This window comes from Podarcis raffonei, chromosome 14 (genome assembly GCF_027172205.1).
Source record: "Podarcis raffonei isolate rPodRaf1 chromosome 14, rPodRaf1.pri, whole genome shotgun sequence".
NCBI lineage: Eukaryota > Metazoa > Chordata > Lepidosauria > Squamata > Lacertidae > Podarcis > Podarcis raffonei.
Window position 1 is genome coordinate 43330089 of NC_070615.1, and position 14543 is coordinate 43344631.

The following is a 14543-nucleotide window of genomic DNA, read 5'->3' on the forward strand; positions in this document are numbered from 1 at the left end:
CAGGTAGAGACCTGCTGTAAGTCAGTTATGCAATGCAATTAGGGCGATGGATTAAAAGTAAACTTGAAAGGCAGCAGCCTTTGGGAATCGCCTTGAGCAAAGCAATCCAGTAATAAAGCTAAGTGTGTTATCACCCAGACATCAATGCGTCCGCAAGTATCTGGACACACACGTGTGTAAACACGTTCTAGCAAATCATTAGAAATTTGCATCGAAAGAGCAGGTAGTGGTCTGTTCTCTAGAATCGGGAATGGACAGATTCTGAAGAGATACTTGGGGAGGGGCTGCATCTGAATAGTAGAGCACATGCATTGTGCACGGGTTCAATCCCAGACACAAGTAGGACACTTGGGACGCCAGCTGCCCGTCAGTCTAGATCAGGGGTCAGCAAACTTTTTCAGCAGGGGGCCCGGTCCACTGTCCCTCGGACCTTGTGGAGGGCCAGACTATATTTTGAAAACCAAAAACCAATTTCTATGCCCCACTAATAACCCAGAGGTGCATTTTAAATACAGTGGTACCTCTGGTTACATACGCTTCAGGTTACAGACTCCTCTAACCCAGAAATCGTGCTCCGGTGGCGCGGCAGCAGCAGGAGGCCCCATTAGCTAAAGTGGTGCTTCAGGTTAAGAACAGTTTCAGGTTAAGAACAGACCTCCGGAACGAATTAAGTCCTTAACCCGAGGTACCACTATAAAAGGACACATTCTACTCATGTAAAAACACACTGATTCCTGGACCGTCCGCAGGCTGGATTTAGAAGGCGATTGGACCAGATCAGGCCCCTGGGGCCTTAGTTTGCCTACCCATGGCCTAGATAATACCAAGGTACTAGATGCGCCAATGGTTTTGACTCTGCAGAAGTCAGCTTTCAAATGTTACATTCAGACCCCTAATACCAACCACCTTTCCCAGAGTCTGTCTACTCCCTCTCTAGCTCTATTTGCAAAATGAATTAAGAGCAAGGGTGGTGACCTCTAGATGCTGCGGGACTCTCAGCTCCCATCAGCCCCAGCTTGCAAAGCCAATGGGCAGGGATGATGGGAATTGTAGTCCAGTTAAGCCTGGAAGGTTACCATCCCTGGATTAGAGAGGGACTGATCCTATTAACAGGGGGCCCGTTGACTGTCTCCTTTTAAAACTGCTTGCACGCATCCCATTCAATATATACCTTCAAGATTTTATCGATCTCCTGTTTATCTAGTTCCTCTCCGTATTCCCGGGCCAGCCGATTCTGGATGACGTTTCTGCGCACTCTGTAGTTTTTGGAAAAGATTTCGAGCAAAATTTGCCGGTGCTTTGAGAAAGAGAGAGAATGAGTGAACTTCAAGTTAGTACAAGAGGGAAACAAGAAAAAGCTCATGTCAGCATAAAACAAAACCTAGAGGCATAAGTATAATTTGCACCACTCTTTGATGATTTAGGAATAGAAACAGCCCCTCTCAGCAGATTCCTTCTAATCAATCCCGGGCCAGCAGGATGGTCTATCAGCATCGAGAAACCGATTGCTCTGTTCAGTGCATCATGCAAAACAACTGACTTAGCCAAGTCTCAGCCGGCTGCAAGGGATTCATCCCACTGCACTGATCAGAAGAGCAAGATCGGGAAAAACAACAACTTAAGTACACTAATTTTAGAGCGGTTCAGTTCAGAAATCATAGCAAGGCTGGACTGGTGCCTAAATGGACAAACCACGATTTGAAACCAGCTGGAAAGTCAGAATTGGGAAGTCCAGCTCAAAGTGGTTTGTGCCAACTGTGAAGTAATGCCATGTCCATGGGGCTCAAGCAGAGTGTATGACCATCCTTGGCACTTCACAGCCAAGGAATGCACATGGTGGAGTGTTAATTCTTCATTGTCAAAGGGAACCAAGTCGCTTCTACTGCTCTGGAACACAACAACAGCATCTAGGCAGCTATTTTCAAGTCCATGCTTTATGGAGCAGTTGCAGCAACTGGGGACCTCCTCTCCCCTGGACCAGTTTATGTTCCTTCTTCCCCTGATGGGCTGCATTCACATTGCAAGACATGATGCCTGCATGGAAGCTGGTTCTGCTCTTCCACTTCAATTCTCTCCTGGGTCTGGGAGACAGTGGTGCAGGGGAGAGTGAAGAAGCGCTTGCCTTGCCTGCCTTTTCCTCCTCCTCTTCCTCCAGGTCTGACTCTTCCCCTGCTGCTGATTCTTGCCTCCTGGCTGGCACAGGTCCTCACAGACCACTGCCCCCTCTTCCAAATCAGACTCCAGCCTCCCTGCATCCTGCCTGACTGACAGGGGTCCTGCAGGTCTTTTCCACCGCCTGCCACCCGACCCTTTTAACTGGAAATGCTAGGGTTGAAACGCTTACACAGGAAGCTGCCTTACACCGAGCCAGACCACGGCCCCTCTAGCTGAGTATTGTCTCCTCTCCAGGATTTCATGCCGGGTTCTCGCCCAGCCCTGCCTGGAGATGCCTGGGATTATAATCTTAGAATTGTAGAGTTGGAAGGGACCTTGAAGATCTAACTGAGCTGTATTATACGCTTGAACCCGAAACCTTCTGCATGCAAAGCAGATTATGGTTTTGAATACGCTCTACCCGTGAGTCACAGCCCTTCCCCATGACTTTCTGCTTGCAGGAGGCAAAGCGAATATTTTCTGTGCACAAGGAATGAATGAATGAATTTATTATTTCGGTCAAAGGCCAGTTCCAGCCCACATACAATATCAAGGAAGTCATAAAACACGATATGGATACATTTGAATTTGCAATTGGGTATAACAGGGACAGGGACGCGGGTGGTGCTGTGGGTTAAACCACAGAGCCTAGGACTTGCCAATCAGAAGGTCGGCAGTTCGAATCCCCATTGCTCGGTCCCTGCTCCTGCCAACCTAGCAGTTCGAAAGCACGTCAAAGTGCAAGTAGATAAATAGGTACCGCTCCGGCGGGAAGGTAAACGGCGTTTCCGTGAGCTGCTCTGGTTCGCCAGAAGCGGCTTAGTCATGCTGGCCACATGACCCGGAAGTTCTACGCCGGCTCCCTCAGCCAATAAAGCGAGATGAGTGCTGCAACCCCAGAGTCGGTCACGACTGGACCTAATGGTCAGGGGTCCCTTTACCTTTATAACAGGGACAATACAGATATAGCAACAGTTAAATATATATATATAAATTAAAACTTAAGTCACTAAAATATAACCTAAAATTATCATTTAATGCAGGAGGAATTATACGATCAAAGCAGCACATCATCAAGGGTGGGTGGTACAGTGAGCCCCAGAGGATAAAACTGCCTCTTGGACCAGCCTTTTTTCCTAATGAGCTGAAAGTGCACTGCTGCTGACTGGACGACTGATGAGCAAATGCGTAAATGCTGCCGGGTGCCAATGTCCCTTGCTCTAGGCAGGACTCTGCTGGAGCAACAGCTCCAATTACCAGCTTACCTGATCGTACATGTCGCCAGCTTCCCAAAGTGCAAAGACCTTTTGTTCATCCAGCAACGCAGTCGTCTGCGGGGGAAACTAAAATAAATAAATAAATCAAACAGGTTGCGCTGGTTAGGATTATTGGCTTTAGGGTATTTAAAGACAGGATTGGAAAAAAGAACAATTCAATTAGGATTTTGCACCCAGGGGGACAGAACGCAGAGTCTACAATCTTAAGCTTCAACTTAATGCAGGAAGAACAACAACTCGGTATCCCCTGGCAAGAGAGTAGTTGAGCGGAAAGCCTGTAAGACTGTATCTTGAAGACATAAGGAGGACTTAAAACTTGTTTACATAGCAAAGTTTGCTTCTGTGCGTTTAAAGCAAAGGGCGGTCAATGGCAGCCTGCCCAACAAACACCACAAAGCTTTAGCATCTAGTGCCTGATCATTTTCACAGGAAAACCCCTCCACAATTCTGATTGTATTACTGCCACCCCACTTGGATCCAAGCAAATAGGTTTGCCAGCACTTGGAGACGAAGAGGTCTAAGCTTTTCTACGTCACCTTCATTCATGCCTGGGCACATGCGCGTCAGACATGTGCTTAGACGGTGGCAGGTGACAAATACAGAACTTTTGAACCAGACTCGTGGGGGTTCAACAGGACTCTTAGCGCCGAAGCTGGGAAGAGTTTCCTACACCCCTTGAGACAAAACACCCTATTTATTTGCTTTAGATTGCCTACAGCTCTGCTTAGACCTGGGGCTTGGTCTAAAAAGTCACATAATGCTGCCGTAATACCTCCAGAGCACTATAGTTAGGGAAAGGAAAGAGCAGGTTGTTAATCTTTTCGGAGTCAAATGTTACGCATGACACACAACAACAGTTTTTTAAAAGCATCATCACACCATACTTCAGACAGCTTTGCTCTGGGTCCTGGAAGGATGTAATTAAGCACCAACAACACCATATACTTTATTACAGTGACTAACGAACAGGTATTCAAAATCTTGACGCAAAACGTTTTGGCGTCTACTTTCAGCTTGTCTAATGTGATGAGCACCAGAAGGCAGAACATTTTGCTGTAAAGATTTTGAATACCTCTGTTCTTTCATAGCTAATGATTTCTATACACATAGTCTGATGGAGAGATTATGGGTTGGATTCAACGCTAGTCCTACTCGGAGAAGACCTACTCAAACAAACGGGCATGACTAATTTAAGTCTGTTAATTTTAATGGATTTACTCTGAGCAGAACTTAAGCTGGCTGGCTGCAACCCTGTATGTTTACCTAGCTGTAATATTCCAGCAAGTCACATTAACCACATACAGTGGTACCTCAGGATGCGAACGGGATCCGTTCCAGAGCCCCGTTCACATCCTGAAGCGAACGCAACCCGCGACTGCGTGTTCCGCGATTCGCCGCTTCTGCGCATGCACGTGACGTCATTTTGACCGCCTGCGCATGTGCGAGCGGCGAAACCCGGAAGTAACGCGCTGTCAGTAAGCGGGAGTCCCTTTCACAGTTGCTCAGACAGTTATTGCTGGCCCTCGCTACTCCCATCTGCACTCTGCATTTAAATCAGTATCATACCACTTTATACAGCCATAGAATCATAGAATTGTAGAGTTAAGGGACCCTGAGGATCACCAAGTCTGATACAGGACTATGCAGCTGTCCCATGTGGGGACTGAACCTGCAACCTGGGTGTGTCACGCCTTCCCCCAAAGAATTTAGGGCGCCGTAGTTTCTTAAGGGTTCTTAGGAGGTCTGTATTCCCCGCACAGAACTACAATTCTCTGAGTTTTTGTGAAGAGGGATGAAACCATTCTGGGAATTGTAATTATAACAATAACAACAATAATAATTTTGTTTTGTTGTTGTTATTATTGTTATTATGTTGTTATTATTGTTATTATTATTATTTATTATTATTATTAATTAATTATTATTATTAATTACTTATAGCCCGCCCATCTGGCTGGGTTTCCCCAGCCACTCTGGGCGGCTTCCAACAGGAGATTAAAAATACAGTCACACCTCAGGTTCAAGTAGCTTCAGGTTGAGCATTTTCAGGTTGCATTCCGTGGCGACCCAGAAGTAACGGAACGGGTTACTTCCGGGTTTCGCCGCTCGTGCATGCGCTCAAAATGACATCACACTCATGCGTAGAAGCAGCAAATTGCGACACGCGCAGACGCGGGTTGCATTCTGCTCAGGATGCGAACGGGGCTCCGGAACGGATCCCGTTTGCATCCAGAGGTACCACTGTACATTAAAACATCAGTCATTAAAAACTTCCCTAAACAGGGCTGCCTTCAGAATTGTAGTTCTGCGAAGGGAACAGGGGTCCCCTATCAACTCTCAGCACTCTAAAGAAGCTACAACTCCCAGAATTACACCCGTGCTCATACACCCAGGAACTAGGAGCAGCAATTTGCGCACTTAAAATATTTAAAGCCGCTTTCATGGCAACGAGAAGATGAATTCATTCCCTATTAACAGTGCACTGGCAAAAAGATGGGTTTCCAGGCCAAGCAGTGCCCAGAGCTGCTGTATGCTATGATGTGAATCAGTTTTATTGCCTTTCTGAAGGAGTCCACCCCTACTTGTTAAAAACAAACACTGTTCATAGCAACAGTTTTGCAGACATGTGATAAATCTAATTCGCCAGTCTCCTAAAAGAAAGGACTACACTCTCAACTGCACCACTTCCTTTGTCTCTCACTTCCTGCATTTGAAACAAGCTCAGTTTGGGTTCAATTCAGACACCGCGCCAAAATATTCTGGCTTGCTTCAAGTAGGAAAGAATGCTGTTCCTCCAAAGTGCCATCTGCAGAGATTTATTACAGCCCAATGCCTTTTGGAACCTGGGTTCCTTTCTTCAGGAGCCACCTCAAATGGTGCCAAGATGGGCAGCAATAACTGTGCAAGATGCTTCACTCTGTCCTACATAATTTGGAAGTTTTAGATTCCTCCTAAAGGAACACAGCAAGCTGTAGTTAATCCACCTAGTTGGCATTTTTCAGAACAAGTTTCTTCTTTTCATTTTAGGTTTCTGTGCCTCACTCCTAGATTTTTAACCTAGAACAGGTTAAACAAGCCACAGCAAGCTTTGGGCTTCCCCTTCCCCTTTCCCATGCCAGCAAGAGGAGACTAGAATTCACTTCCAATTTTAAACAAGCCACAGTTCTGGGGGTTCAGATGACCCGGGGAACTTTGGTTTGCTTAAAAAGAAGCTTTCCAACTCGGGTGGGGAGAACAGACAGGCACAGAACCTGTGGCCTTCCAGATGTTATTGGGACAACAATTCAAATCATCCCCCCCCAGGGACTGATAGGAACAGGAACTGTGCATTATCTGGTTCCCCACCATTACAGATTTGCATGAGGCCTGAATCAGGCCTCCAAGACGATTCAGGTGCAACATCAAACTATGGCTTGCTGCAATGTATGAATCAAAACTGCATGACTAATTATGGCACGCAGGTGGCCACCAAGCTGGGAAGTGGAGCAAGCTCTTATAAACAAGAGCTTGGGTAAACTGTAATTGGGCGTTACATCTTAGCCAACAAGTCATGGTTTGGGTCATTGCTCCATCCACCAAGCCCACTACTTGGGACAGTACGTAGGGATTTTTTGAGGAAGGGGGAAAACCATGCAAACTGTTACTTGTTTGCACTTTTGGCTTGAACCTAAACTATGGTTAGCACAAACCAATCTTTGGTGTTATCTGTGGAGTGTTTGAGATACAACAGTGGTTTAGAATAGTTTGTGTCTTTCCATTTTCCCTTCACTCTCATTTCTAGGATATGGGTACCTCTAGGAAGAGGGGTTGGAACCATAACTATGGCTCAGCAGTCACACCAAACCGTGGTTAGCATTAATTGCTTGATGTTTAGTTGTGTTTTTATATTATGTTGGAAGCTGCCCAGAGTTATTGAGGCAACCCTGCCAGATGGATAGGGTATAAATAATAATAATAATAATAATAATAATAATAATAATAATAATACAAGCCAAGCGTCCTGATGCTGGTTTGCGGTCTACAAAAAACCCTAGTTTGACGTGACATCACAGTAAACCATAAATGACAATCCTTAAACACGGTTTAGTGGGCTAACTGAAACCTTGTCCTCTCCAATTCCAATGGTTATACAGTCCCTTACACAAATGAGCTGTTTAACAAAGTGAAGCCCAGCAGCTCACAATCCAAAGAGATGGAAAGAGATAAAGAACACAAGGAGCAAAGAGCATGCAGAGATATAAGGATTGGAAAGGGACAGTGTGGCAGATCAGAAACCTATGTTTTAAAAGGGATGTGCTAGTCCTTTATCCTGGTTTAAAATAGTCCAAGAAGGGCCCTGTGCAGACATAACATTTTAAACCTTAGTGATAACCAGGGTTTGCTGGTTTCTTAGAACCATGGTTTAGCTTGCCAAAAGCCCTGCTCCTGGAGGTCATGGAAAAAGAGGCAACTTTCAATACTTGTAACTGTCAATCCTTGTTTGTCGCTTTGCAAGCGGAAAAGAGAGTCTGGCTTTCTTCAAAGTTTACTCAGTGGGATTTTTTTTTAATCACATCTGTGGCTGCGGAAGTGCCTTGCGATCCAGAGGCAACAGCATTAATCTCATTCACAGGGAACATCATAAAACTCTCCCAGCTTAAAGTGCATATGCCTCAAAGCTCTGACTAACAAAGACCGATGAAATAGTCACTCCCTTCCAACATGCCAGCGCCTTTAAGCCATGATCGTTTTATTCCAGCTAGACAAGTAACTTCCTTAAATTACTGTTATAGACACAGATATACACAGTCGAATCAGCTACCCTTCCTTGTGACAAGATGGCATTTGTTCCACTCCAGTTAGCTACCTGCAGTTATGTAACATGGGCACCGCCTTCTTCCTTACAGATCAAACGAAACGAGTCCAGGAACTCTGCATATTTTTTAATTACAACATGCAAGTACAGGAGGGAGTATTGGGTATGCAACTAAACAAGTGGAGAAACCTGCCTTTTTCAACGGTGGATTTAAAAGTCTGTGGGGACCTCAGATACTGGAATGCTCCTTAATAAATAAATTAAAATTCCCTGCACACAGAAAACTAGCATATCAGGGAGGCATTTTTTGTTTGTGGGGTGGTTGTATGGAGAAACATTCCTTTGTATGAGAGCTCACCTGCAGCCTGAAAGGGTAAGCCCATGGAATTTGCCACCTCTGTAAAAACTAGGCCATTTAAAAAAGCTACTAAGCTAGTTTTTGATGGAGAGAATGTTTAAGTACAGAGGAGTGTCCTTTGACTTTGGAGGCCCTGCTTCTGTGCTCATCAGAAACATCACTTAGGGTGGCAGTCATGAGAGACAGGGTGTTCTCAGTGGTGTCCCCTCTGTTATGGCACTCCCTCCCAACTGAATTACATATGGCTGCTACAATATGGGTGTTAAGTGGGCCTTCAAAACTCACCTATTCTGAGCAGTCTTTGCCTCAAGCAGGGCTGGGGAACCGCTGGCCTCCCAGATATCACTGGACAACAACAACCACCATCCCCAAGTACTGACAATGCTGGATGGGGCCGAGGGGAATTGGAGTCCAACATTTGGTGGGCCAGAGGTTCCCTGCCCCTGGCCTAAAAGGACTTAATGCTTGAAGGATTTTGAGATTTCTGAGCCATTTTAAAAACTATTTTACGGAGTTTTTGCCTAACTAGGAGAAAAAAAACTCTGGTCCTCAGCCTCTGCTGCTTTGTGGCATTCCTTCGGGAGAAGAAAGGGATGCACAAATCCGGAATGGAATCCCTGAGATAGTTGAATGATGCCTTGTATACCTCCTTCCAGAAACTCCTGCAGCCAGGCAAACTGGTGCCAAATGTATTGTTCTGCTTTCCTTTGGACCACATCAGTGATGCCAAAAGGGAGGGTTTGTTGCATGGGGAGCCCAGGACCTCCATACACACCTGCCCGGGATTGCACCCCAGGAAGGTCACTTTGGTGTTGCTAACATAACGATTTGACTTCACCCCCAGAGGTGCACTCCATTGTCTCTCAAGACTGATGCCAACAACAACTGATCCTTTTAAACAGGGAGATACCAGAGACTGTACATGGGATCTTTTGCATGCAAAGCAGTTGCTCTAACACCAGGTATTGCCCCTCCAATAGCTTGCATTAAAAGGCTCTAGAACTGCACAACAGATCTGCATCCAAAAGCCTGCAGATAATATTTCAGCAACACATTAAAACAGAAGTAGAACTCCAGCTACCAGGTCTCATGAGGGCCCTTCCAAACAGTGGCTGCCTAGCACCTCCATGACATCACAGCAGCCAAGCCAATGGACAGAAATACCATGACCCCACCTCTTCCACCAGCCCCCTGCCACATCAATCGAACCTGCCACTCACAGCCTGCAAAGGCACTTATAAACAAAACAAAACAAAAAACAGGAGCAGAAAAATCACTTACAGGCACCATAATTTGTTTGCAGCCCATGTCCAACACCATGTCCTGTAACATTTTGTCGGAAATGCCGCTGAACAGGAGATTCCCAGGAGGCAGACTAGCCACGTGGAGATTAAATAACCGTTTGAGCTCGTTCAGGGTTAGCACATACTGTTTCTTAAACGTCGCCGCCACAAAGGCTCTGAGTTCTTGCGTGACTCTCTCTTGCACCGGCAAGAGGCCGTTCACGGAGTCCACAGAGTTCTCTTCCGAATGGATGCCGTTGGCCAATCCATTATTGAGGCCGTCGCAGACAGAGGTGTCCATAGGCTCCTCATCGCTCACGGGCTCCTCTTTTATACGGACGCCAAATATGTCCACCGGGCAAGTGCCCTGGCTGGCTTTGCCCTCCGCTTTCAGCTTCTGGAAGTCCTGCTCCAACTGCCCATAGGTCTGCTTGACTCTTGCTTTCGCCAGACTGACCCGCTGCTCTCCAGAAACCAGCAAGGGGGCAGCTACAAAAAACAAGTGAACAGAAGGGGTGTGAGGGTAAACCGTGGTTTGAGTAAACCTTGGCTCTCATCCACCATCCCTGACCATAGGCCATGTTGGCAGGGGCTGCTGGGAGATGGAACACAACAGCATCTGCAGAGCCTTGTATTAAGCACATGTGAGAAGGAGGCAGACCACACAGAGTTCCTGAGAAAGAAAAGCAAGGTAGGGTGCCTAGGGAGAAAGTTTGACTACACCAAGGAAAACACCTGGGAAGGGATTAGTGGAAGAAGAGTCAGCTTCTAGCGTACAATATGTGTAGAGTCCTGCTGGTGCAAGCAGCTGGTTCTGGTGCATAAAGCCCTATAGAGCTTGGGAACATAATACGGTGGAACCTTGGTTCTCAAACTTAATCCGTTCCGGAAGTCCGTTCGACTCCCAAAACGTTCGGAAACCAAGGCGCGGCTTCTGACTGGCGCAGGCGCCCCGGAACCAACAGCCGACAGCCACATCAGATGTTCGGCTTCCAAAAAATGTTAGAAAACTGAAACATTTACTTCCAGGTTTTCGGCATTTGGGAGCTGATTTGTTTGTCAACTAAGCTGTTCAAGAACCAAGGTACCACTGTATCTGAAAGATTGCCTCACCCCTTATATACCCAATCGAGCACATGTGAGGACCTCCTGCAGATGCCAACTTATCAGGAGGTCTGCTCTGCACAATGCAGGAGTTGGGCTTTTAGTGTGGTGACACCTGCCCCTTAGAATGCAATCCCCTTGAGGAGCTGTCCGAGCTGTCTCTTTTGTGTTCCCGCTCTTTCAACAAGCCTTTAAAGCTGAAATCTTTCTCAGTCTCGATCTCTATAGGATTTTTTTTATATGCTTTCTTTAGGTTGGTTCCCCCCACCCAAAAAAATATGTTTATTGTTTTATCACTTGTTTGGAAGGGTGGGGTATAAATTTGATAAAAAAACCAGAATTATTCATTCTCTCTCTCTCTCTCTCTCTCTCTCTCACACACACACACACACGGTCCTTTGGAGAATTCAAGCCCACGTTCACCTCCACATACTTCCACCCTTATTTCAGACATGGTGATATATTGATATATCGCAATGTTTGGGCTGGTGATATATTGTGATGTTGAAAACCAGATATCGCTTAGCCCTAATGTTAAGGGGAAAAAAGGGGGGGGGAGACACCAGAGCGTATCACCATTTACAGAAAAGCCATTAGATGTCCACAGAGCTTATCGACCTACAAAATCTGCATCAAACCCTCTGGTTCCCAGTGTGGCATTATGGTTGGACTGGGACCTGGGAGACCAGAGTTCAAATCCCCCCTCACTGGGTGACCATGGGCCAGTCACTCACTCTCAGCCTATCCTACCTCACAGAACTGTTGTGAAGACTGCATGACGGAGGTGGAGAAGCACAGACGCCACCCTGAGCTCCTTGGGAGAAAAAGTGGGGATATAAATGCAATAAAATAAAAACAATCAAGTTGGCTCACCTGCTTGCGCAGCTTGTTTCTTTGGTGCCACGTGTTCCTTGGCCAAGTTGTAGACTTTCTCCAACCTGAAATTGAGTGGGAGAAGCATTTCAGTGCTTTGTGAACAGCTACACCCAGATCACGAACATTAACAACTTATCCCGCCGCCATACAGTTCAAGGAAAAACCCAGAAAATGTCAAGCACCCAATGAAATACATCTTTGTGGAGTTGTGACATATAGCCAAGCCACACAGCAATGTCCCTTCCTGCACAGAACCACATCAGCCTGCAAAAAAAGGGTCTAGGAAGAAAGGTTTCAGGCCCAGCACTGATGTGCTAGCTTTCTACATGTGGGGGAGAATACAAATGGAGGAATGCATTTAAAAACCGATCATACTTTTGCAGCCTGAAGGAGTTGCTTAGCAAAGAAAACCAAAGGGTTTGCCATGTAGATGTTGGTGGAGACTTGTTTTCTGTTGCTCCAGAGGGCAGGTCTGGAGTCAATGGGTGGTAATTGCCGGGATCGCAGCTCAAGATTAGGTGGGATTTCTTAACACAGTAAGATCCACCGGCCAGCGGAAGAGTCTGCCACAGGAGGTGGTCGGGTCTCTCCTGCTGGAGGTATTTAAGCATCTGTCAGCAATGTGGCAGATTCTTGCTCGAGCAGCACAGTGGACTACTGGGTGAATTTCAGGATTCCTCCCAACACTAAAATTCTATGGTTCTCAGCACTGGAGTCCAAAAAGAACCACACAAAATCACAGAGGTAGAAGGGACCCCAAGGGCCATCTAGTCCAACCCCCTGTAATGCAGGAATCAACACATGGTCCCCCATCCAATTTGACACCATACTGGACCCTGCTTAGCTTTGCAAATGCACTAGCCTTTCAATAAGGGAACAGCCAAGGTGTGCTAGAGCAGACTGCATTGACCTGGTGGTCACCAGGTCGACAAAGCCAAAGAGATCTCTGGGGCAACGTTTTGCAAACTGCGAAGACTGGCGATGATGTGGAAAGGAAGACGAGTGTCTGTATTCACGGAATCCAACCTGGTTATTGCTGCTTATGTTTCTTGCGTTTATTAGAGCCACTTTTTTCACAGGAAGATACCAAAAGTGATTTGAAAAATGGTGCAAACATTAAAACCAAAATGAAACAGAATCTAAAAACGTATCCATAATGTATATAAAAAGGTGGGTCTAACACAAGCCACCCCCAGTAAAAGGTGGGGAGGACACAGGTATACCTAATACCCTCTAATTAACGACCACAAAGCATTAGTGAAAAGACATGTTTTTGTATGGCACTTATATAGGATGGATGGTGCCAGGCTTGCCTTCCACAGGAGAGCATTGTACAAGGAGGAAGCCACCACTGGAAAGGCCTTGTCCTCATGTTGCCACACTCCCCAACTCCCTTGGAGGGGAGCATGGAGAAGAGAGCCTCAAACAACACAGGTTCCAGGTTGGTTCGTGGGGAGGGGGGCAGGGGAGAGAGAGACGGTCCTTGAGGTCTTGCAAGGCCCGACATCTCTGCCTGTCTTGCTTATCCTCAGAATGTTCACCAATGGGGTTTGGTAAAGTGAAAGTGCCATGGCTCTTGGAGTTGCCACTGGCTTAGCTGCTGTGATGTCACAGAAAGTCTGAGCAACCCAGCTGTGTTGCTCAGCAAATAATAATAACAACTATACTAATAATTTAGTATTTATTTTCCCGCCCATTTCCCCAGCCACTCTGGGCGGCTTCTAACAAAGTATTAAAATACACTGGTCTGTTAAACATTAAAAGCTTCCCTAAACAGAACTGCCTTCGGATGTCTTCTAAAAGTCTGGTGGTAGTTCATCTCTTTGACATCTGATGGGAGGGCATTCCACAAGGTGGGCACCACTATCGGGAAGGCCCTCCACCTGGTTCCCTGTAACTGGGCTTCTCGCAGGGAGGGAACTGCCAGAAGGCCCTCGGCACTGGACCTGTGTCGGTGCAGAACGATGGGGGTGGAGACGCTCCTTCAGGTATACTGGACCAATCTTTCCAATTCAAAGATCGATGAGTATACCATGTGCAATTTACCCTATTCTCTTTTGGCAATAACACTATGAGTCTCTGAATATAACTTGGGGAGTGCGCAGATGGTCTTACAAGTTACTGAGGTATTTTGCTGGCACCATGTGCTGTAAATAAGATCAGGCCCAAGCAGGCGTATGTAATAGGATCCAGAAAATAAACCCTTAAATCCGTCTAAGCAACCGGCCTCCATTTACGTAACTGTACTGCAACAGGTAGCATGAAGCATCTCGGTTTTGTTCCCACCCCCAAGGAAAAGCAAACCATTTACTTGGCCTGGATGCCCATCCAGAGCATCTGCTGCCTCTGGACCACATCTGGGTGCTTCTGGACAAAATCCTCATCGTAACGGAGCTTGAATTCCCAGCCCCTGTTTATCCTCAGGAAAGACATGTGCTCCAAGAAATCTTTCACATCTTCTGGGCCGAGCTGCACAAACGAAGCAATAGATATATGTAACCAGCTGCTTAGGAGAAACCAAAAGCCTTTGTAAACGAGATCGGCGGCCACACAAAGCGCCAGGGTGTGGCCCTGCAAGAAAAACATGGGAGGCTAAACTGCACCTCCAAGAAGCCGAAACTCAGAGAAGGCATTAAGTCCGATAGATAAACCAGCTCCAACTTGCCTGTGCAATCCCTATGCTTAGGGCGTAAAAC

The 14543-nt window shown here is 46.4% G+C and overlaps 1 protein-coding gene and 1 long non-coding RNA gene across 3 annotated transcripts in view; one reads left to right on the top strand and one right to left on the bottom strand.

The window, feature by feature from the left end:
• The window catches only part of POLR3E (RNA polymerase III subunit E), a 35899-nt gene that overhangs the window by 3127 nt on the left and 18229 nt on the right, over window positions 1-14543 (bottom strand). For both annotated transcript variants that reach the window (XM_053366178.1, XM_053366179.1), the window contains exons 16-20: window positions 14159-14316; window positions 11845-11909; window positions 9866-10356; window positions 3420-3497; window positions 1172-1297 (exon numbers count right to left, since the gene is read on the bottom strand). In XM_053366178.1, coding sequence (XP_053222153.1) covers window positions 1172-1297; window positions 3420-3497; window positions 9866-10356; window positions 11845-11909; window positions 14159-14316 — 918 coding nt within the window. The remainder of the gene's footprint in view (window positions 1-1171; window positions 1298-3419; window positions 3498-9865; window positions 10357-11844; window positions 11910-14158; window positions 14317-14543) is intronic.
• LOC128402189 (uncharacterized) lies at window positions 1767-3520 on the top strand. The gene is made up of 2 exons (XR_008327615.1): window positions 1767-2155; window positions 3198-3520. It is a non-coding gene; the product is annotated as an uncharacterized LOC128402189 (long non-coding RNA).